Here is a 20,673-nt window from a genome sequence, read left to right on the forward strand (position 1 = left end):
CAGCCAGTCTTTACAAAGGAAACTCAGTCCTTTTCTAAAGTCTTTTAAAAGTCATGGTATCCTTCACAAAGGCAGTTTGTCCAGGTAAACAGTATATGCTGACAATCAGCAGTGAAAGAACCAAATACAGAAATATTTATCACCTTTTTACTTTCTGCTTCTACCAGGAACCACTGCATCCCAGCTGAAAATGCCTCAACAGGTGGAAGGTATATCTGCAAGGACACACCTATTGTCAGCCCTTGCCCGTATCCTCTGGGCTGGAGCCAGGATCAGGGATTAGCTGAACTCCCAAGCAGACCTGTCTAGTATGGTGGAGCTTCATGGACACTTCTGCACATGGATTTAAAGGTAAAGTGATTTCTAATAATTTAAGAGTTTTTTAACCACAAAAGCATTTTCTTAGGGGCAGGAAACACTTTTTTTTTCTTGTGTCCAGCGTTTGGCACATTAAATTTTGTGCAGACACAGCTTCTGTCACTAATAGTGCTGAATGCACTGTATTCTCATACTGTACTGAAGAGATGAGTAACAAGCCTATCAACTGTACTTGCGCTTACACCGTATTTAATCCTGTTCTGGTTGCTCTGCTACGTATTCATAAAAAACAAAAAGGAAACAGAAGCACAGAGCAAGCCAACAGATGTCTACCTGGCTCTTAATTGGATTTTATGTGTCCCCAGTGTAGCAAATACAGCATTATTTACAGCCAGGCTCTAAGAATTAGATACATCTGGAGGAGTGGCAAAACCTGAACCAGGCTTCAGGAGCTGATAGATTAACTGAAATGAAGAGCTGCCCCATTTTCCTCTTCTCATCTTCTCCCTTCCCACCTATGTACCTGTTCCCCATTGTGTGTCAAATCGAACCAAGATATTGCCCAAGGGAACGCTTATAAAAATGAAAAATGCCATCAAAAAAGTGAATTTCTGCTCTTGTGGAGCTTCATCAGCATTTTCTAATTGTACAGCAATGATGATAATAAAAAGGCTGCCCTTTGCTCTCAGCTATAATTTGGATAATCAACTGAAAGCCATAATGAAACTGTCTGTGATTGCTTTCTGCTGGGCTGCTAGTTCGCAGAAACTCATTGTTGGGGAGGATTAAAAGTTATGATTCCTGCTACATGGATATGCCACTGTCTTCCAAAGGAACATGTGACTTGTAATTCTCTTATGTATAGCTTTATTACATGTAAAGCTTAGCGTGTAAAGCTCTAAATTTGAGATATTTTTTTTTAACGTTTTTAAGCATCAAGGTTAACAGTGCCAAATCATATGCATGCCTAGGATGGGTGGATGTGTGGACACAAAGGATTTCAGGGATGGCCTTAAAATCCCTGAGGACTGGTGTATGGTAGCAGCATACCATACTGTCAGTGCTCTGTCCATATCTACATCACCCACTGGCCGCAGAGCAACAGGCAAGCCAGATTTACCTCTGGGAGGAAGGCAGGAGCTAAGTCATGTTTTGAATCTTTGCTTTGTGGGCTCTGGATGCAGTTAGGGGTATTTTGGATGTGTGAGATATTGGGTGTTGGTGTTCCTCAGCATTCAAATGTGAGCTGTCTGTGTCTGTGATGTACTGTGGGTATGTCTTGACTAGTACATCAAGTGCTGGATGTGAAGTACTTTTGGTCCACATTGTCCTTCCATCCACATCCACTGAGGAGGAGTGAGGAGCTCCTGTGCAAGGGCTTGGGAGCAGCCTTCTGCCTTGGCCAGAAAACGGGCTTTGCCACAGCAGCTGCAGCCTGTGACCCCCCAGTCTGGCTTCTGAAATAGGTCTGTTCTCCTGTGTGCCCTGAACATGCCGTGGGCTTCAGGGCTTTCAGGGGAAGCCGCTGAAAACCAGGGTGGTCATTTAGGTGTTTGCGAATGCATGGATTGGAGGATTGGAATTCCTTAGTGTCAGGCAGCTGAGCGTGACCACCGCGGTGGTCCTGGCAGGAGTCCGCGGTCCCCAGGGCGCCGGGCAGGGACCTCTGCCTTGGCGCGGTCTCGGCGTTCGGTCGCGCTGCGCCCCAGCGCCTGCCGCCGCCTGAGAGGGAAGGAAGGGGCTGGGAACGCGGCTCTGAGGCTGAGCGGCGGGCGACCGGAGTCCCGGCCAGGAATGTGGCAGCACAGCTGCTGCAGCCGGGCAGGGACAGTTTCTCTTCCCGCCGAGGCTCAGCTTTCCGGGAGCTGGGAGCGCTGCCCCGCCGGGCAGCTGGGAGCGGGCAGCGGCGGGAGGCATCGGCGGTAGATGCTGCCGTGCCCCACTTGTACCCGGCTTGATGTACCATTGCCGGAGCAAAGCAAACGCAGGCAGGACCTCTGCACCCTTCCCTTCCGCCGCCCAGGCTTTGCCCCCGTTCGTCCCAATCCCGTTGTGGAGGGGCGAGGCCCCGGCCCCCTCCCGCGGAGAGGGGCTGAAGGGCCCGAGGAGGAGGGGGCGAAGAGGCAGCGGCACCGCAGGCACCGCCTGCCCTCCTCCTCCCGCCGCGGCCCGCTGGGCTCTTCGCGCCCAGCGAAGCCGCTGGGGCGGGCAGGGGGTCCCAGGCCACGGGAGGGGCCCGGCGGACAAGAGGGGAAGCAGTTTGGCATCCCTGCACAGACTCGGAGCCGGGGGCGGAGCGGTCGCGGTTTGGCAGCACCGCCACCTTCTCACTTCGCCGCCCGCTCCCGGGCCGCCGGGAGACTCCGAGCGCCGGCGGGGGGTGACGGGGGGACGCGCCCAGCAGGCGGGGCGGGGGGGCCGGGGCAGAGCAGTGTCCCGGCGGGACGCCCCGTTCCGCCGCCCCCGCACTCGGTGCCCCGGGCGGGGGCGGCCCCGGGGAGCCCCGGCGGGGCGGGGCCAGCGGCGGGGGCGTTCCCGGGGCGTTCCCGAGGGCGGGGCGCGGGCGCGGCGCGGCGCGGGGGCGCCCGCCCGCCCCAGAGCGCAGGTGGCGGCGGTGGCGGCGGCGGTGCCGGTCCCGCTCCCGGCGGGGCCCCGCTCCCGGCGCGGCGGCGGCAGGTGCCCGGACATGCGGCGGCGGTAGGACGCGCGGCGGCGATGGGCGGCCGGCGGCTGCCGGTGCCGCTGCTGCTGGGGCTGCCGCTGCTGCTGGGGCTGCCGGCGGCGGGGCGCGCCGCCTCCAAGGCGCTGGTGTGCCAGGAGATCACGGTGCCAATGTGCAAGGGCATCGGCTACAACCTCACCTACATGCCCAACCAGTTCAACCACGACACGCAGGACGAGGCCGGGCTGGAGGTGCACCAGTTCTGGCCGCTGGTGGAGATCCAGTGCTCCCCGGACCTGCGCTTCTTCCTCTGCAGCATGTACACCCCCATCTGCCTGTCCGACTACACCAAGCCGCTGCCTCCCTGCCGCTCCGTCTGCGAGCGGGCCAAGGCCGGCTGCTCGCCCATCATGCAGCAGTACGGCTTCGCCTGGCCCGAGAGGATGAGCTGCGACAGCCTGCCTGTTCTGGGGGACTCCGAGGTGCTCTGCATGGGATACAACCACACGGAAGCCACCACCCTGCCACCTTTCTTCGGGAAGCCCACGCGCCCTGCCAAGGATGTGGCCAAAAACCTGACACCGCTCGATGGGCAGCGGCCCTCGGGGCTGGACTGTGGTCAGACTTGCAAGTGCAAAGCGCCCCTGATCCCCATCTCCAAGGAGTCCCATCCGCTGTACAACCGCATCAGGACTGGGAAGGTACTGAACTGTGCCATCCCCTGCTACCAGCCCTACTTTACCCAGGATGAGAAGACCTTCGCCACCTTCTGGATCGGCCTCTGGTCCATCCTCTGCTTCCTCTCCACCTCTACCACTGTGGCCACCTTCCTTATTGACATGGAGCGCTTCAAGTACCCTGAGCGCCCCATCATCTTTCTCTCTGCTTGCTACCTCTTCGTCTCTGTGGGCTACATCGTGCGTCTGGTGGCAGGGCATGCCAACGTGGCTTGCAACCCGGAGCACCACCACATCCATTATGAGACCACGGGCCCTGCTCTCTGCACCGTGGTTTTCCTTCTCCTCTACTTTTTCGGCATGGCCAGCTCCATCTGGTGGGTCATCCTGTCCCTCACCTGGTTCCTGGCAGCTGGCATGAAGTGGGGCAATGAGGCCATTGCTGGCTACTCACAGTACTTCCACCTGGCTGCCTGGCTCATCCCCAGCGCCAAATCCATTGCTGTACTGGCACTCAGCTCCGTGGATGGTGACCCGGTGGCTGGGGTTTGCTATGTGGGCAACCAGAGCCTGGAGAACCTGCGGGGCTTTGTGTTGGCACCACTAGTGGTTTATCTCTTCACTGGCAGCCTCTTCCTGCTGGCTGGTTTTGTCTCACTCTTCCGCATCCGCAGTGTGATCAAGCAGGGCGGCACCAAAACTGACAAGCTGGAGAAGCTGATGATCCGCATCGGCATCTTCACCGTGCTCTACACTGTGCCCGCCACCATCGTCATCGCCTGTTACATCTACGAGCAGCACAACCGGGAGGCGTGGGAGCAGGCGCAGAACTGCTCCTGCCCAGGGGACCCTCACCGCCCCAAGCCTGACTATGCCGTCTTCATGCTCAAGTACTTCATGTGCCTTGTGGTGGGCATCACCTCCGGTGTTTGGATCTGGTCTGGGAAGACACTCGAGTCCTGGAGGCGCTTCACTGCCCGGTGCTGCCGGGCTAGAAAGCCTGTGGGCGCCTCTGTGTATGGTGAGGCCAGCCCGGCGCTGGCGGGCAGGACGGTGCTGCCCAGCATGGCCTCCTACCACAAGCAGGTCCCACTGTCCCATGTGTGACCGGAGGGAGCCTCAGTGACCCCAGCCACAGGGAGGAGAGGGTTGCAAAGACCCTGGGCCACAGGAGAGGGAGTGAGAGCTGGGCCAGCCCTGGCACCCTCGGCTCCACTGTGGCAGTGCTGCCTGGGACCAAGTGTGTGCGCCCACGGGTCACGGAGCAGCTGCGGCCCCAGGCAGGGCAGGGAGAGGTGCTGCCAGTGATGTGGGGGCAGAGGGACAGGGACGCCTGGAGCCTGGCACTGCCATGTACACTCCATTTGGGAGTCCAACACCCTGGCTAGGGTCCTGGGGTGCTGCTGCCTGTGGGCCAGTCTGGTGGCAGGTATCCCTCGAGCATTAATTTGTATCCCACGACAAGCCTCTGGGCAGGTCTTGCTGGTGCCAGGCTGAGGGGCAGAGCTGCAGCAGGCAGGGTGGATGGTGGCCCCTGACCCCAGGTGGTGCTGGCACTGGCACTGAGCCGCTCACCAGAGCCTGGAGGGTGTGAGGGGGTTGGGGAGAGCCGGCAGGGGGGCTGTCTCCCTGGGCCCCCAGAGTGGTGCCCCCAGGACCCCCGGAGCCCCCAGGCAAAGCTGTGTACTGCAGAGGAGAGGGCTGAGGGCCCCTGGCGTGAGGCAGCCGCTGGCCCCGCCCGGGCAGCAGCTCAGGCTGAGCGGGAGGGAAGGAGCTGCGCGGGCCGGGGGCTTCACAGGTGGTGGCGGTGCAGGAGGAAGGGGCCGTGGAGAGGATCTGTCACGCAGCCCTCAAGGCAGGCAGGGACAGGGTCCCAGCTGTCTGCAGTGCAGGCGGGGACCAGGGGACCCCCATGGTCCCTTCTGCCCTGGGCAAGCATGTACCAGCTCCCCTCCATGCAAGGGGCTCAGGGCCGGGCAGGAGCTGGTGCTGGTGGGGCTCAGCTCCGCGGAAGCGACTCCCTGCTCATCCCTTGTGATGGGCAGCTCCACTGCCCATGGAGCAGCCCCGGAGAGCCGTGGGGCTGCGCGGGTGATGAGGTTGCTGTCCCAGCACAGGGCTCACAAGGAGCCCTGGGCAGCACCAGCTCTGGCTCCAAGAGCAGCATTCTCCTGAGCTGCCGTGTGCTCTGGGAAGGGGCTGGTGCTGCTCCGCACCTCTCGCCTCTGCAGTGGGATGAGTTTCTCATGTCTCCCTCATGCTGTGTGGGTTACCTGGGGCAAGGTGAGCAGGCCTGGTGCCCTGCCTACCAGCTTGCCGGCTGTGGCATGTGGCACAGCAGCTGAGCGTGGCACAACCAACCCTAAAAGGGGAGTTGCATCCCTGCAGAGAGTAGTGTCTGCACGGGGCGTGTGTCTGAGCCAGGCTGTGTCTCCTGAGCAGCAGCTGGGGTTTTCCAGCCAGTCGGCTTCAATACTTCTTGCTCCTTTTTTCAAAGCTGTGCGTCTGCCAGAAACAGTGCCAGGTTTGAGAGTGTGCAGTTAATTTGGGAAAATTTAGCTAAACGCTTGTGCTTCTTTACTTCCAACTTCCCAAGCCTTCTTCCCTTCCCCAGATCAGGCAGCAGCTGAGCACTGACAGAACCAGTGCCTGGCATGAAGCAGTGGTGACAGCTGGGTGTCGATAAGTAGAATAATGGCAGGGGGGCCCTGTTGTCAATGTCACCGAACAGAGCAAGGGCAAGGGGCTCCAGCTGTGACATGGGATGAGGCACAGCTGGCAAGAAGTGGCTGCTTCTGGCTTCAGGCCACTTGGGAAAGCACCCCGTTTTTAACTTATTTCTTTTTTCCCTGCCCTAAGTAGTGTGTAACCGTCCAGCCATTACTCAAATCCTTTTTGCCCTCCTTCAAGCATGGCACTGTGACCCGGCTGCTCAAGCACTGGAGAACAACTGCTGGCTTTGCTCCCACGGGACTGCAAGGATCTGAGGCTGTTCTGAACACCCTTGGACCATTTCAGTCAAAAAGGTTTCCACCTCACTTTAAAACCAAAGCCTGAGAAGTGAGGAGACACTCAAGTGGCACATCTCTTGATAAAGGTACTGCCAAGGTACCACATGAGTGTCTCTGTGGCTTCCAGGCCAGAGGAGCCAACAGTGCAGGGACTGAAGGCACAGCAGGGACTGTTCAGCCGCACATATCTGCACTCTTGCGACAGGGCTCGCTCCCTCCAATGTGTTGCAGTACTTTATCGCAGGCAGAATTGCACCATGTTGTGATACAGACTGTAAATTTTTGTATTATAGCCCAGCTTGTACATACAGGAGCTGTAGTGACCTTTGATACGGGTTAGGGACAGGTGTGTTCTCAGCAGTGAGGCAGGTCAGGTACAGAGACACTGTGGATAGTCTCGTGTTGTAATCCAGGGCATTAAATGATTCCAACCTGCTCCAGTCCACCTTGCTGGACTCCTCTCTTTCTATAGTGCCTTTTGTAGATACAGCTAAACACACATCATGCAATACAATGAACAAAACCATGTCAAAGGTGGTATTTCGTTGTTTTTGTTTTTTTCCAAAGTGCAACTGACTGTGTAAAGAAATCCAAGATTAGCTACAAACTGTTGCCTGTTGAAAAATGCAAGAGCATTTCAGTTTGATCCTTTGGTAGGGTAATACAAACTCTTGTCCCAGTTGCTGGCTTCTCAGCAACAAGTGGCAGGAGTGGGGAAGGAGCTGTTGCTGTGTGCCCTGTCTGCTGTAGCCAATTTACATGTCGGGTTTTGCCTCTTTCGTTACTGATGCTTTTCAGTGTCTAAATTACTGTACTATATTTTGTGAAAAACTGAAGAAATTTTATTCAAAGAGAAGTATCAAGATTAGTTATTTATGAGGACAAAAAAAATCAGTGTGTGTTGTTTTCTTTTCTTTTGCTTCTGTTAGAATATTAATGACCTTAAAAACTTAGCTGTGGGGGGGACTGGGAGGCATGTGGTGCAGGGGCTGTGCAGGGTTCTTATTACTGGGGATCGTGGGGAACTGGTGAGGCAACTACACTTGCGTGGCACAGGAATAGCATGTTCCATGTGCACAAACCCCACGCACGGCTGCCCTTGGCACAGAGGATGTCACACACCCGTGCCCTCAGCACTGGCATGCTGTGGCCCACCATGGCACCAAGGTCCCAGCCTGGATCTGCACTGAGCCGGGCTCATCCCCAGGGGGGCTGTGCTGTTGGCTGTGCCCATGACCTCGCCGACAGCACCTTTCCCTGACAGGCCAAGGTCACACCTCGCTGGTAAAAGAGGGTTAACTATCAACTTTTATTGGCGTTCTGCAGTTTGCACAGTATCAGTCCCTCGCCCTGTGCTGAGATCAGGCCCTGAAGAGGTGCCCTTTGATACTCTTCAGGCCAAGCAGATGACAGTTCTTAGCCAAGCAGGATGCTGTGTGCCAATTTGGGTGTTCTTGTTGCCATCTGCTGTGCAATCCCTCCTGTTGGGAGGAGCACTTTAGGAGTGAGAGCAAGGGGTTAAGGCTGGCTCCACAGTGACTAATGGTGCAGGACTCTGCTATCTAGTTAGGTGTGTAGGCACACACCAGGTCCCACTAGATAGGATCTCTTATTGGAAGCAGCCCCACAGCTTGACTCACCTGATTCCTCAGGGATCTGCCCCCCCTGTGCTCAAGTGCAGGCAAAACACACTGTTGAGGCTAATCCTATCACTTGAAGGGCAACAGTTTTGGGGTGTAGAGGGGACATGCCCCATTTCAGCATCAGATTCTTCCCAACATGTTGTGGACACTTGCTGCCTGCTTCCATTTCCTTGCTGGCAGCCTTGTCATTGCTGCCTCCCAGGAAGCTGTTGTGTCCTCAGCTCCCCAGTAAACAGGAGTTTGGCAGCGCTGCCATGCACCGCCTACCTTAAGCCATGGTTTCCCAGCAAGGGAAGGGCCTTTCCTGTAGGGAGCCGTGTGACTCACCTGCAGGGCTCTGTTCCTGTGAGCACCTGCGTGATTGAACACAGCCCAGCCTAATGTCTGTGCTGCCGTGTCTCTCCTGTGCTTTCCATGTTCCACTTGGTCAACTTAGGCCAGCCTCGAGACAGTCACTGCCTTCCTCATGGTTCAGCAGTGCAAATGTAGCACAATTTCAGGCTGGGATGGCATGGGGACCACGTGGCTTTTCAAATAGGTTTTAATATTATAAAGCAGAAGCCCAAGTAGTTATTTCACCTAGAAAATGCCTTGTCCATGAAGGCAGCCTGACTTCTCTAATTCTAAAACAAACAGGCCCATGCTCAGCCAGGTAAGTGCTCTTTTGCTAGCTAGTCAGTTGAGAGGGGGTAGGTGTGAGTGAGTGCACTACAGTCACTTCGGCAGCACCCTGTAATTCACTTTATGTTGTCAAACAACTTATTTGGTGCAAGTGTAGTTTTCCCAGATAACAATATGGAATGCCAGTCCTGTGTAATGCTCTTGCACTACTGTGCTGTGGGAAATCTGAGTTCAGGACAGGGGCTGCAGCCTGTCCAGTGCTGAGCTCTGAACTCAGTAGTTCACCTTGCCCCGGGCATGCCTGCCAACCCCTTGTGCAAGCTCTTGCCTCAATTGCTCTTCTGTCCTCTTCTGCTTGCTCAGGTTATGCTTGATGCCTCTACTCTTATCCAGAAGCAATGGTCTTGACATTTATTCCCTCCCTCAAGTGCCTGTCCTCTTAATTGCCAAACCCATGGTGAAGTAGTTCTCATAAAATTCCCTTGGAAACAAAATACACAGTCCCTGTACACAAAGGGAAAGGGCTGCTGAAGCCCAAGGGCATCATGCAGCCCACAAACACCTCCATGGCTGCTCCTGTTATTCTTGTTAGTGCTCACGTTTCTCCTGCTGGACCACAGCACAGCTATTGTCTCTGCAAACAGCATTTAGTGCCAGAGGGGGAGTGCTGCCCTGGAACTGAAAGCAGGCAGTGGTCACCCCAATGTAAATTAAATATTATTCCGCTGTTGGGTTAAGAAAAACAAGGTACATTGATTCTGTAGGTGGTTGCCCTTCCCTGGCAGCAGAGGTAGGTAACAGTCTCTGTAATTCCAATTTTCTAACCACAAAGGTAATTTTTCTTTTGCCTCTTTGAGAGAAGCGCTGCCAATATATTAAGAATAGTGCAAGTTGGAGGGTACCCCCTCCCACAGTTCACTGTCCTGCAGAACCACCTAAACATAATTCCTTCTGAAACACTATCTCTGTTCATTCCTTCGAAAGGGAGCTGTATGGTTTGTTTTTTATTGTTTAGCTAAGAAATACACTAGTTGTGTTTTCCAGAATCTAACTCTTTCAGGGGGACCAGAACGTTAAATGGAACTGTGACTTTTTCTCTCTTAAGAAGTCGAGTTGTAGTTCAGGCCTGTTTAGTGTCTGCTGAACAGATCAAAATCCCATTGAGAATGTGCTCTGGGCTACAGTAAAACTAAAGCCAGGTAAGATTCAAAGCAAAATTAAATTTGGAGCAGCAGTCTCCTGCAGGATATATTGCAGAAGCAGCCATCAGCTTGAGTTGTCATTCACCTGACATCCAGATCAGCAGGAAGATCATTTGGCAAAAAAAGGGAAGTGAGTGCCCCCAGTCTCTGCTGAGCCCCTCACAGTGAGCACACCAGCCCACAGCCAAGTGCACCAGACCGATCCCACACAGTTGAAGGCACCTGGCAGTGCTGAGGGAAGCAAAGCTCCTTAGCAATTAGGTCACAAGTCAATCCAGGAGGTGGTCACTTGTAGCTTCCAATTTACTGCTCTTCAAGGGAGGACTTAAAAAACATCAGGTCGCCTCCAGAGAGACTGGCTCTCCTTAAAGGCCATTTAAGTGCAAAGAAACTGTTAGTGAGTGGTTATTTGAGCAGCCCAAACGCCATGTGGGAACAGCTGGGCAGCCACGCAGGACTGCACCCACCAGGCCTCCGGCTGCCCAGCGCCACTCACAGCTGCCACATGACCCCTGCTGCCTGCTCCCAGACATTCCCGACTCACTGGGATAAAAGGAAGGCGAGGGGCTGATATGGGGAATGGAGGGGCCTTAACACACACCACTGGGTTTTTTTCTTTTTTTTCCTACTTGAGAGAAGCTGCACAGCACCAAATACTCATGAGGAGCAATGGAATTCAACACCCGTACAGAACACACCGTTCACATTTAAGTTTAATTAAAATAGAGTTTATTAGCTTTTCTTTTAATACAAACATGAGAAAGGAAAACCACCTGAAGATGTAGTGTTATTTTCAAAATTGAACTAGTGATCAATACCTGAAGTGCCAAGTTCCATGGATTTGGGAGCCAGGGCCTGGCATATTTGCATACTGCAAAAGGCTGTATGCATCATTTTAACAGCTGAGTGCAGCCAAACTGAGGATGGCACTCAGACAGCCCCACTCCCAAAGGCACATGGACTTGTTACTCAGTGTAAGTTTCTGGGCCTTGGCTGTATGAGGAAGTGCACAAAACCCATGCCATTTGGAGGGAAATCTGCTCCTAGGACACACTGCCTAGAACCTATTTGGATCCAAGAAGGGAAGATACTACAAAGACTTGTAACAGGAAGAGTCTAATAATACTTATCCTGTTTAGAGTTCAGTTTCAGAGCCTGAAAGTAAGCGCTGTTCCAAAGTCTCAGAAAGAGCAAACCCCAAGCCTCTAGAGCAGTTGCACAAAATAAAATTCACTTAGGGAAAAAAAAATAGGTTTTGCAGAAAGCTTTTTGATAATTCTCAATTGAACACAATATTTTTTTCATCTACCTTCTTAGGTAGTCCAGGATTCTCAAACTCATTATTGTCTCATTATGAATGTAAATCCCTCCCAGGAAACTGAAACCCGAGGAGAGCCAGATGGATGCACAATATCAGCTTTAGGAACTCCACTGTATATAGCACAAGAGATCTGCAGTAGAACTCAGAGAAGCAGTGCTGCACACACGCCATTCACCACTGGATTGCTACACTGTTTGGGATGGTGATGATGTTTCCAGACCAACTTTTTCATTCAATGCCTCAGAAAAATACACAGATTACATCTCTTCCAGAGCAATATAAGTATTAGAAAATGAGAGAAGCACCATAATTCACAAGAAATGCAGCATGGACCCTATACATTTTAACAATACATAAAACCATATCTCTGCCCCCAGTCAAAACATTCAAAGTCTTTTGACAATCTCTACTGGAGTGAAGTTGTGGGTGCAGAGTTGGAATTCCTTCCTGCTGGGCAGCTTCTTGGCATGAACACATCACCAATAATAGCAGCTTTTAGTAGCCAAACCAGGGAAAAACCATCAACACGTGTCTATGCTACTGTTTTCAGCTCCAGAGTGGCTTTATACTTTAAGAGTCCCATGTTTTGTGTTGTTTTTGTTAACACTGCATTGACCTGAAATACAAATGCAGTGAGACTCTGGATTACAGGGGAGAGGAGGGAAGAACATTGTAACTATAGTCATGTGGTTAGTGTTTAAATTCTAAAATTTAAAACTACTTATTATTAAAAACCTCAAGAGTTCACAGCTATAGGCCTACATAGTAAGCAAACATCTGTGGGGGAGAGAAGGAGATAAGTTTGTTTTTGCACCTCTGGATACATTAGAAGGAGGAGAGAGTTGGTTTGACAAAGATCTTGATTTTTGCACCAAGTATGCTCCTCAAGCTCTGGGCTCTCTTGGCTAATTTACCTTCCTCTCCTCCTTTTGCTGGAAGACACCATCACTGCTGGCTTGTGTGCGTGGAGTGGTGGTATTCCTCCGATTCATATGGATGCTGGTTCATGGTGCTGCACTTTTCTCTCTCCTCAGGAGAGGATGGCATTAGAACGGCGGATACCAACTAAGTTATCAGCACTGAAAGATCGTCTCATAGCAGCTTTTGACAAGTCTTTGTATTTGTCTTCACACAGCCGGGAGATAGCCTGGATACCACGTTTAGAGACAAAATGAAAAGTACACATTAGAAAAGTTCAAACATTTCAAGGGAGGTTTTACAACTGTAATACCAACAGCACAGGTGCTCTGCAGCAGTGATGCTGCGAAGAACTACTTTGGAGGGAAAATATTAAAGGGGTCTGTCCCCATGCTAACATGAACCCCAGCCATCAGAAAGTAAGACCTAAAGAAGGGGAGTGGTTTCCATAACTATCTCCTTTCTTTTACTAGTCTCACTGTCTAATGGAAAACCTGGATCCATTTCAGACTTAAAAGTTTGAGGAAGTTGTGTTGAAAACTGCACCTGGTAGCTGGGTCTGGTGTACACAGCAGCACAAAACCCTCTATTTCAACAGTGCACAGGTATGTGCACAGGCATTTCAATGAGAAAAAGGTTCAACCTAAAAAGGTCTTTGCACTCCCTCAGGCATCTTGCCTTTGGCCACTCAGTGAAAGTGAGCCTAGGAAATGAAGTTCTACTACGATGTCTGTTTTGCCTTTACCTTCTCTACACCCTTACTCCAATATGGTCTTCCCAGGATCACTCACACGATCATGTCCTGGAAGAGGTTTGAGAAGGGAGGGCAGCCATGGCACTTTATTACAGCAATTAAATACTAGCACATGTGGACATCCTAGTGTTTAACTGCTAAACTGCTTTTTCATCCATTTATTGGCTTGCCTCTGTCATGCTCATCTAGCTAGTCAAGAGGCCTTTATTCTGGTGCAGCTATTCTAGTAACAAATTTTTATTTAAAATCCTAATAACACAATTGTCCAAAAAACAGGGTGTCCTCCCCTGCAAGGCCTATTTCTGATTGGAGCTTTCAGGCATTATCAATGCAAATTAATAAGGATACCTGTATTAAAAGGCTGAACTGAATGTCAGTCCTGAACATTTACTTCCATTAATAATTTACTACCTATCACCAGATGAACTCTCAGAGTCCTGCAATCAGCTACAAGCCTACACCTTCCCTTTAAGGCAGCACCCATTCAGCACAGCCCTATGTTCTGGAAGTTCAAAAGGTGAAAAGCACTCTGAGCATGAATAAAGTTCTAAGTGTGTTTTAAAATAATTATTTACATTTATTCCTGCCGACCTTCTGGAGGCATGCATTTGGCTCAAGAGTGGCATTCTTTGAGATACTGGCGGCATGAGCTCCTGCTGCAAGACCAGGCAGACTCTCCATCCTGCTTTAATGCTGGCACATCAATCATAAAGCAACCTGTGTTGACATATTTAGCCCCAGCTGCCCATATGGTGTAAATCAGTTTTCAGTCCCTGGAATTCACTAATTCACCACTTTATACAGGCTCTATCAACTGCTCATGTGCTTCAAACCAAAAGGTGGAATTAAAAATTTTAGCAAATGGTTTAAATATTTATCACATTTTAGAATCAAATCCCAAAATGTCCTATAGAGATGCATAAGTAAGTACATTAGGGTAAATCCCATACTGTACTGAAAATTACTCTGATTTTAAATACCAAGCCCCCAAATGCTAAGAAAGAAGAAACAAAACAGGCTCACAATCTGTAAATCATCCACTTATGCCTGGGCACTGAGCAGTTCAGTAAACAATTTCCTGTGGACTATGAACTGCCCTACAACCACATTTACAATTAGTGACAGTGTTAGCTTAAAGTGCAAGTAACAAGGGTGAGACAAAGCAGAAGAGTTGCACTGCTTAACTTTAAATAGAGGAATTCATAGGCATATCATACCTATCATTCCAAAAGACCAGGAGGGATCACACTTATTTCCAAAGTTCAGCCACTTCTGGGACAAAATAAAAAACCCTAGGACTTGGCAGAATTATTGGGGGTGGACAACAGAACAATATAAGCCAAGAATACCGTAGCACAACCCTCCTGAAAGGGGCTATGGTATCAGTGTACACAGGGCCTGTGGTAATGCCTTTGTTGAAAGGTCAACAAAATAACATGCAGAGTCATCAATTAAACCTGGACAGATGAAAGGTCGCATTGATCCAACAAGAAAATTTCCCTGGGAACCCAGGTAATTTTCAAAATGTCTTAGACATCTCCATCAGCTAGGAAGACTGACTCTGCAAAAGTTCAAGTTTTTTAAAATGCGCCTTCACACCAAGAAGGCAGCAGGGACTCACAGAAGGGCAGCCTTTCCCATCGAGCAGAAAGGGCCAGTTATCTGCATTTACATTCCTCTGGGCATTCTGAAGGATTCCCAAGAAGAGGCTATTCCAAAAGTTTATCTTAAAGCAACATTTCTTTGGAAAGGTGAGGTTCTACAAGTTAGGAAAAGAAGCATATTTTTTCTGCAGCTGTCCCGAGACAAATGGTTTATTAAACCATGAGAGCAGTAAGAGTGCTCCCTCTAAAAGCAGCTGTGCAGTGGGATGCAGTGGGAAACCTTCAGCTGGTAGTATTTAGAAAGGGCTGAGTGTGACTGTCTCTAGGTGCTTGGAATACAGACTGTGACTAGGGAAGGACAGACAATCCATTACATATGACACTAATCCTTTCAATCGTAAGTAGCCTAGCTGAGCTATGGTTCCCAAAATAATATCCATTTTATTTTGCGATCTGCGGGACTTCTGTAATCTCTTCTGAAACCCTTCCTTTCCTCAGAATACTAGCTTAGCCCAGGCATGGTTTTAGACATGCTAACTGTAGTTATAAAGGGGTTAAATTACCCTGTAATACACTAATCTAAAAGCTTTTTACTTTTTCTAACCACCACTTAACATGATTAGCAACAGATGCTCTTACTACACATACAGACAGAGTCCCCTGCTCAGCCACTCTCAGAGCATTACCTCCAGCTTCTGTGCTCTCTCTTTACTGAGAGGCTCCAGCAGAAAGCTCAGGTTATTGTCATCTGCTAGAGAGCGAAGATCAAAGTAGTATTTGGCGTAAACACTGGCAGGAACATTGATATTAAACTGCAGTAGCTCCAAGAAGTGTCTTTCCATCTCGTTCCTAGGAGGCGTAAGGGACAGAAGACAAAGGGAAAAAAAAGATAGTTTTAGCTGGCTGAAAACACTGAAGAGACCTCAAGCTTGTTTTAAAACCAGCAACTCTGAAATAGTCATCGAGAGCTCTGCATTATTAGTTTTGAGAGACAGGTCATTCCCTGGTGCTCAAAACAAGGTGCAGCTTTTGAGTCCTGGCACCTCCGGCTCGGAGAGGAAGGTAGTGCCCTGTCATGCACTCACTCGGCTGACTGGGGAGGTTCATTCTTCGGAGTTCCATTAGTGCAGCTGTACAATTCATGCGCCATTCTCACTCTCATACGGCCCCACACTATAGTGATCAGATGAAAGGAATGATGTATGCTGTTTATTAGCTCTGAAGAACTTGCAGACATTTTCACCAGGCTGATAACAGGAAGGGGGTTTATTGAAGTAGAGGCGGACTAACAAAAGGAGTAGGCAGATCACCACGGCAACAAATGGATCTATGAAGAGCTGCTGCTATTATCTCACAGAAAAAAGCCTCTTGAAGCAACATGGATTCATCTCCAATAAATAAATAAATAAGCAGCATTAGGTGGGAGAAGGAATTTTTTCCTCAATAGCATTAGGAAGGATAACAAAGTACTGTGTCAAAGGGCACTGTCCAGTTTTTACTCTCTTGTCTGTTTTCACTGGGCAAAATACTTGGAGGAAAGCGGGGAGAGTGCCATGACATGAAAAAGGCTGCTTCAGCTACTGTACTGTGGTCAGCTGAAGCAGAGATGTTCTATAGAGAAAAAACAACGTTTTACAAATTAACCTAAAAAGAAACTGGTGGTACCCAAAACAAGCAATTCAGTTCAACACTAACTCAACAATTGTTCCTACTGGTAGCAGACCTGTCTCAAGAGAATTTAGCAGCTGTGTAGGCCAACTGTGATAACACCATAAGGTAAGCTGCACAAAGTCAGTGCCAAGGTTGTTACTGCTTTTTGGGAGCTTTCAAAATGGACGCCCTACCTATCAGAGGGGGGCAAATAAATCAAGGAATCATCCAGGTTGTCCTGTACTGGATGGCGGGTCTCAATATGAATAGCAGCTTTGTGCTTGTTTCTGGCATAGTGGACTTGAGTATCATTGAACCTAGTGCCAAAATTAATTTCCTGTTCATATGGTCATAAGCCTATAGAAATGTAAATCAGATAATGTTTTGATGATCAGCTGATCAGAGCTTGATTTACCCTGCTGAATAAATGCTCTTCACTTCCCCTTTTGTACTCACTAGGCTAATACATTTTAATTCTGTAAAAATACAATTCTTCATTGGATTAACAAGTCTATTAACAGTGGTTTAAAACCTGGGTAAGGATAATGCCCATGTGTTTTCTGTGCCTTATTTACAAATATATGTAGCCTAAAGAGTGAACAGCATGTGTCCCCTTACAAACAATCATGGCAAGATTAGCAGCTGCACAGTTAATTTTTCAGTGATTATGGATTTGCTCTCATCAAAGCAAGCAAGTTCTGACAAAGGATGACTTCCAAATATCAATTTAATTTCCTTTGATTTTTTTTTCCACCATTAGAAATAAGTAAAACAAAACAAAAAAACCCAACCTCCCAAAACCCCAAAGAAAAACTCTTTTCACTAAAAATAACCACCTGTGTTTTGGTCACATAAAAAAGGGCTTGTGATAGAAAAAATAAGATGAACACTTTACCCGCGTTGAGTAGGAATAGGCTAAGACAAATGAGCACATCTGCCAGTTGCCAGGCCTGGACCATGTATCCCTTCACAACCTGGGACCTGCTGGCAGTTTCTGGAAGAGCCACCCAGCTCCCACTGCCAATGGAGCTGTGGGGTGGGGCTGCCAGCACGTGTCCCAAGCAGTAAGGAGTGTTTGCTGGGGAGGAGATGCACCTACACTGCCTTCAGAAGAGGTGCCTGGCTTGTACACACACACACACACACACACACACACACTCTCTCGAGGAGATTTGCAAATTGGGTGCACTGAATCAGACATACGACATTTTGCCAGTTCCAGAGCGGTGTAGCTCCCTTGCTTGGCTTGCAGTGGCTCAACAAGGATGTCTAGCAGGTTAGTGAGGTCATTCTAGATCCACACAGCCAAGAGGAAAATTCACAGAAAGTACACAAACAAAACTTGCCACCAGTTCTTGCAGATAGGCCTTTACTGCACAAGAATGGCCCACCCAGGGAGCGACCTTGGTAGAGTCCTGCCAAGCAATCTTTAGCTGGGGAGCTGCTGGGATTTTAGGTGAATTTTTTGGCAGCATCACCAGCCATCATCAACATTAGAATGCAGTTGTGCCTGAAATCCTTTGCCGATTTTCTCTCACTAACACTTGTATTTCAAACAACTAATACTTACTATCAAATTACTGGTTTAAAAAAGTACTGGAACTACTAAATCTGACTATAGCACCAACTATTAACTGAAAGTAAACTTCTAAACTTAAAATAATTTTCCTGACTATTTTAGGCAGTTTTCCAAGGTCCCTATTATGGTGATGTTATCCAACCAAGGAGCAGTGAAGTCTGCCAAGCTGCAGCAGTGCAGAGCCTGGGATGAGCACCCTCGACCACTGTCGAGGAAGTGGTTGTACAGTTTCTGCCTGTACCTTAATCCAAAGGTCTAAGTCACTTCAAATGAGATGGGATTACAAAAATCCCATCTTCAAATTGGGAGGAAAGAACATACCTAAATTCCATCTATTTTCCTTACCATCATCACTGCTTTGAAAATGGAAGTACTGACAATTTCAGGAGACCCAGCATCAGCAATAGAGAATAAACATCCTGCTTGTTACAGATATTTCCAGTGCTATCAATTTGATTTGTTCCAAATAGGGCTAGAAGAGGAGACATCAAAAAGAGCAAGATGTATACTCCAGCACTCCTTTCTTTGCTGACCCCACTTCAGCCATCTCAGAGTTATTTGCAGCAATTCTTCAAGTATGTTCCTCAGATAGATGAGCACTCCAGGCCAGATTGAGTGAAGATGTACATTGTATAAAATCACTAATTATGCTTTCCTGAAAGCAGGGCTGGCACAGTCCTGCATTTTGAGACAAAGAACTCCCAGGCAAGGGGTATGTATAAAACAAATAACTGCATTCACTGTTGTTGTTTGACATGTGAAATAACTTGAATAATAAAAATTGTTTTGGTGGAGAAAACTCCCTCAATTTTAGAAATGCCACCCCCAACCTAAAAGGAAGAAAACTAGGTATTCCTCCCAAATGAATAATTACTGTATTTTAAACATTAGCTTTGGGCTGAATCCAGGGAAAAGAGCTTGGGGCAAGAGCAGACTTCCCCATCACACAGGCAGCCTCTCACTGCTGTGTGCAAAACTCTACCACCTCAGTCTGCTCCTGTGCTAGGACTGGCTCTTACTACACAGGCCTGGACACATGCTCAGGGCACAGCAGTGTGATAAAACTCAAACACACACAAAGCATGTCAGGCGATTTACTACAGCCAGAAAGCCTGGTGTTTTAAGCTGGCCTTGTAGCATTTCTACCACTGTGATAATAATAGTGGAACAAGCAATAATAGGGGAACAAGCTACCAAATAGAATTAAAACAATAATGTTGACATTTCAAAGCTCTTAGAGCTTTATGAGAAGGAATTTACCAGAACACCTAATGGGCCAAATATACTCCACATAAACACACCTCCAGCCCATGGCATGAGCCTGGAGCCACAAGGATGAACATCTTCCAGTACTGCGAAATCTGTAGGGATTAAATCTGAGTGCACCAAAAAGACAGCAGATTCAAAATTTCTGAAAAACTGAAATCTACATCCAAGACAAAAATATATCCAAGGAACAGCCTTACATAAACAAGCAGTTGTAAGACTGAGGATTTTGTTCTCAGCATTGTAGGCACGACTAAGAACTCTGCCGAAGAGGATAAGCTGTAGCAGTAGCTGTGTTTAACACGTGCAACCACAGATACCCACACAGACAACACCTGCCAGCAGCAGCAGCTAGAAATTCACACCTTGAGATATCTAGGCCTTAGCTGGATACACGAGCACACACATAAGGCACAAGTTAGAGTTTACCTTGCCATTTTTCAAGTTCTAAAACAGAAAAGGCCGGGAACAAATTTAGTTAACTTTTTTCCTTCCAAAACAAATCTTTTGATAAGACTATAAATTGGGCACTTTAGTTCCATGGCTCATCACTGTGAGAAAGAAGGTAAAGAAAACTAACTTCGAAGTTGCTCACCCAAGTCATTAGAATTATTAGCACAGACTTGTCTCAAAGTAGGGTAATCATCCAAAGTTTCTTGAGTTAAAAAAGGGAACTAGGCCAGACACCAGATATACACCATGTACATATATCATAGCAACAGAGACAGACATTTTTCAGTATGATCACACCAAGTACCATTAAAAAAGCCCACACACAAACAAAAAACCACCACGAACAGCCCCCACCCCCCAAAAAAAACCCACCACTGTAAATTAGCCAAACCTTGCAACTTACATGTCCTCAACAGTAATGTCCTTCAGTATTTGGCAATAATCCACATTCCACACAGCCTGATCATCCCAGACTTTAGAAGCCAGCAGAATAGCTCCTAGGACTATCCTCTTCCAGTTACTAGGACATATGTCAATCTCTGCATAGGTTAAAAGCCTTTCCAAATAAACCTATAGAAAGAAGTTAAAAAACCAAACAACAAAACTCCAACAACTGCATTTTTTTTTCAATGTGTGTAATTAAGACCTGGAGCTGAGTTCTGAGAAGCAAACATGCCAGTCCAATATGACTATTTATTACCATTAAGTGTGTCAAAATAAGTATTAATGATTCCTACTTACACTTAAGAATCCAAATTTTCAGGAGTTACAGGTTCCTTTTTTATTATAACACAAGAACTGGACCACCAGGGTATACAATAAAGACAGTGAAGTATCAGTCCTGTTCATTTCTATCAGCAATTGCTGTTTCAGGGAAACACTGCTACAGCTCGTTCTGTCACAGTGTCACACATCCCACACAGGTTCTCATTAGGGCCTATGTGGGACAGCAAATCACTCAACATCACTTTAGCCTTTCATCATGGTTAAGGTT

The 20,673-nt window shown here is 48.6% G+C and overlaps 3 protein-coding genes across 3 annotated transcripts in view; 2 read left to right on the forward strand and 1 right to left on the reverse strand.

The window, feature by feature from the left end:
• Window positions 1–20,673, forward strand: part of PLEKHM3 (pleckstrin homology domain containing M3) — a 145,902-nt gene that overhangs the window by 117,402 nt on the left and 7,827 nt on the right. The window contains exons 9-10 of the transcript XR_010431869.1: window positions 168–356; window positions 18,437–18,672. The gene's annotated coding sequence lies outside the window, so the exon portion shown is untranslated. The remainder of the gene's footprint in view (window positions 1–167; window positions 357–18,436; window positions 18,673–20,673) is intronic.
• Window positions 2,936–9,498, forward strand: FZD5 (frizzled class receptor 5). The gene has a single exon (XM_064660574.1). It carries the CDS (start codon window positions 3,034–3,036, stop codon window positions 4,762–4,764), a length of 1,731 nt encoding a protein of 576 aa, XP_064516644.1. The 5' UTR covers window positions 2,936–3,033; the 3' UTR covers window positions 4,765–9,498.
• Window positions 10,847–20,673, reverse strand: part of CCNYL1 (cyclin Y like 1) — a 33,501-nt gene continuing 23,674 nt past the window's right edge. The window contains exons 8-10 of the mRNA XM_064660579.1: window positions 20,083–20,249; window positions 15,418–15,580; window positions 10,847–12,602 (exon numbers count right to left, since the gene is read on the reverse strand). Coding sequence (XP_064516649.1) covers window positions 12,486–12,602; window positions 15,418–15,580; window positions 20,083–20,249 — 447 coding nt within the window. The 3' untranslated portion in view covers window positions 10,847–12,485. The remainder of the gene's footprint in view (window positions 12,603–15,417; window positions 15,581–20,082; window positions 20,250–20,673) is intronic.

Source organism: Pseudopipra pipra, chromosome 7 (genome assembly GCF_036250125.1).
Source record: "Pseudopipra pipra isolate bDixPip1 chromosome 7, bDixPip1.hap1, whole genome shotgun sequence".
In the NCBI taxonomy this organism is placed as follows: domain Eukaryota; kingdom Metazoa; phylum Chordata; class Aves; order Passeriformes; family Pipridae; genus Pseudopipra; species Pseudopipra pipra.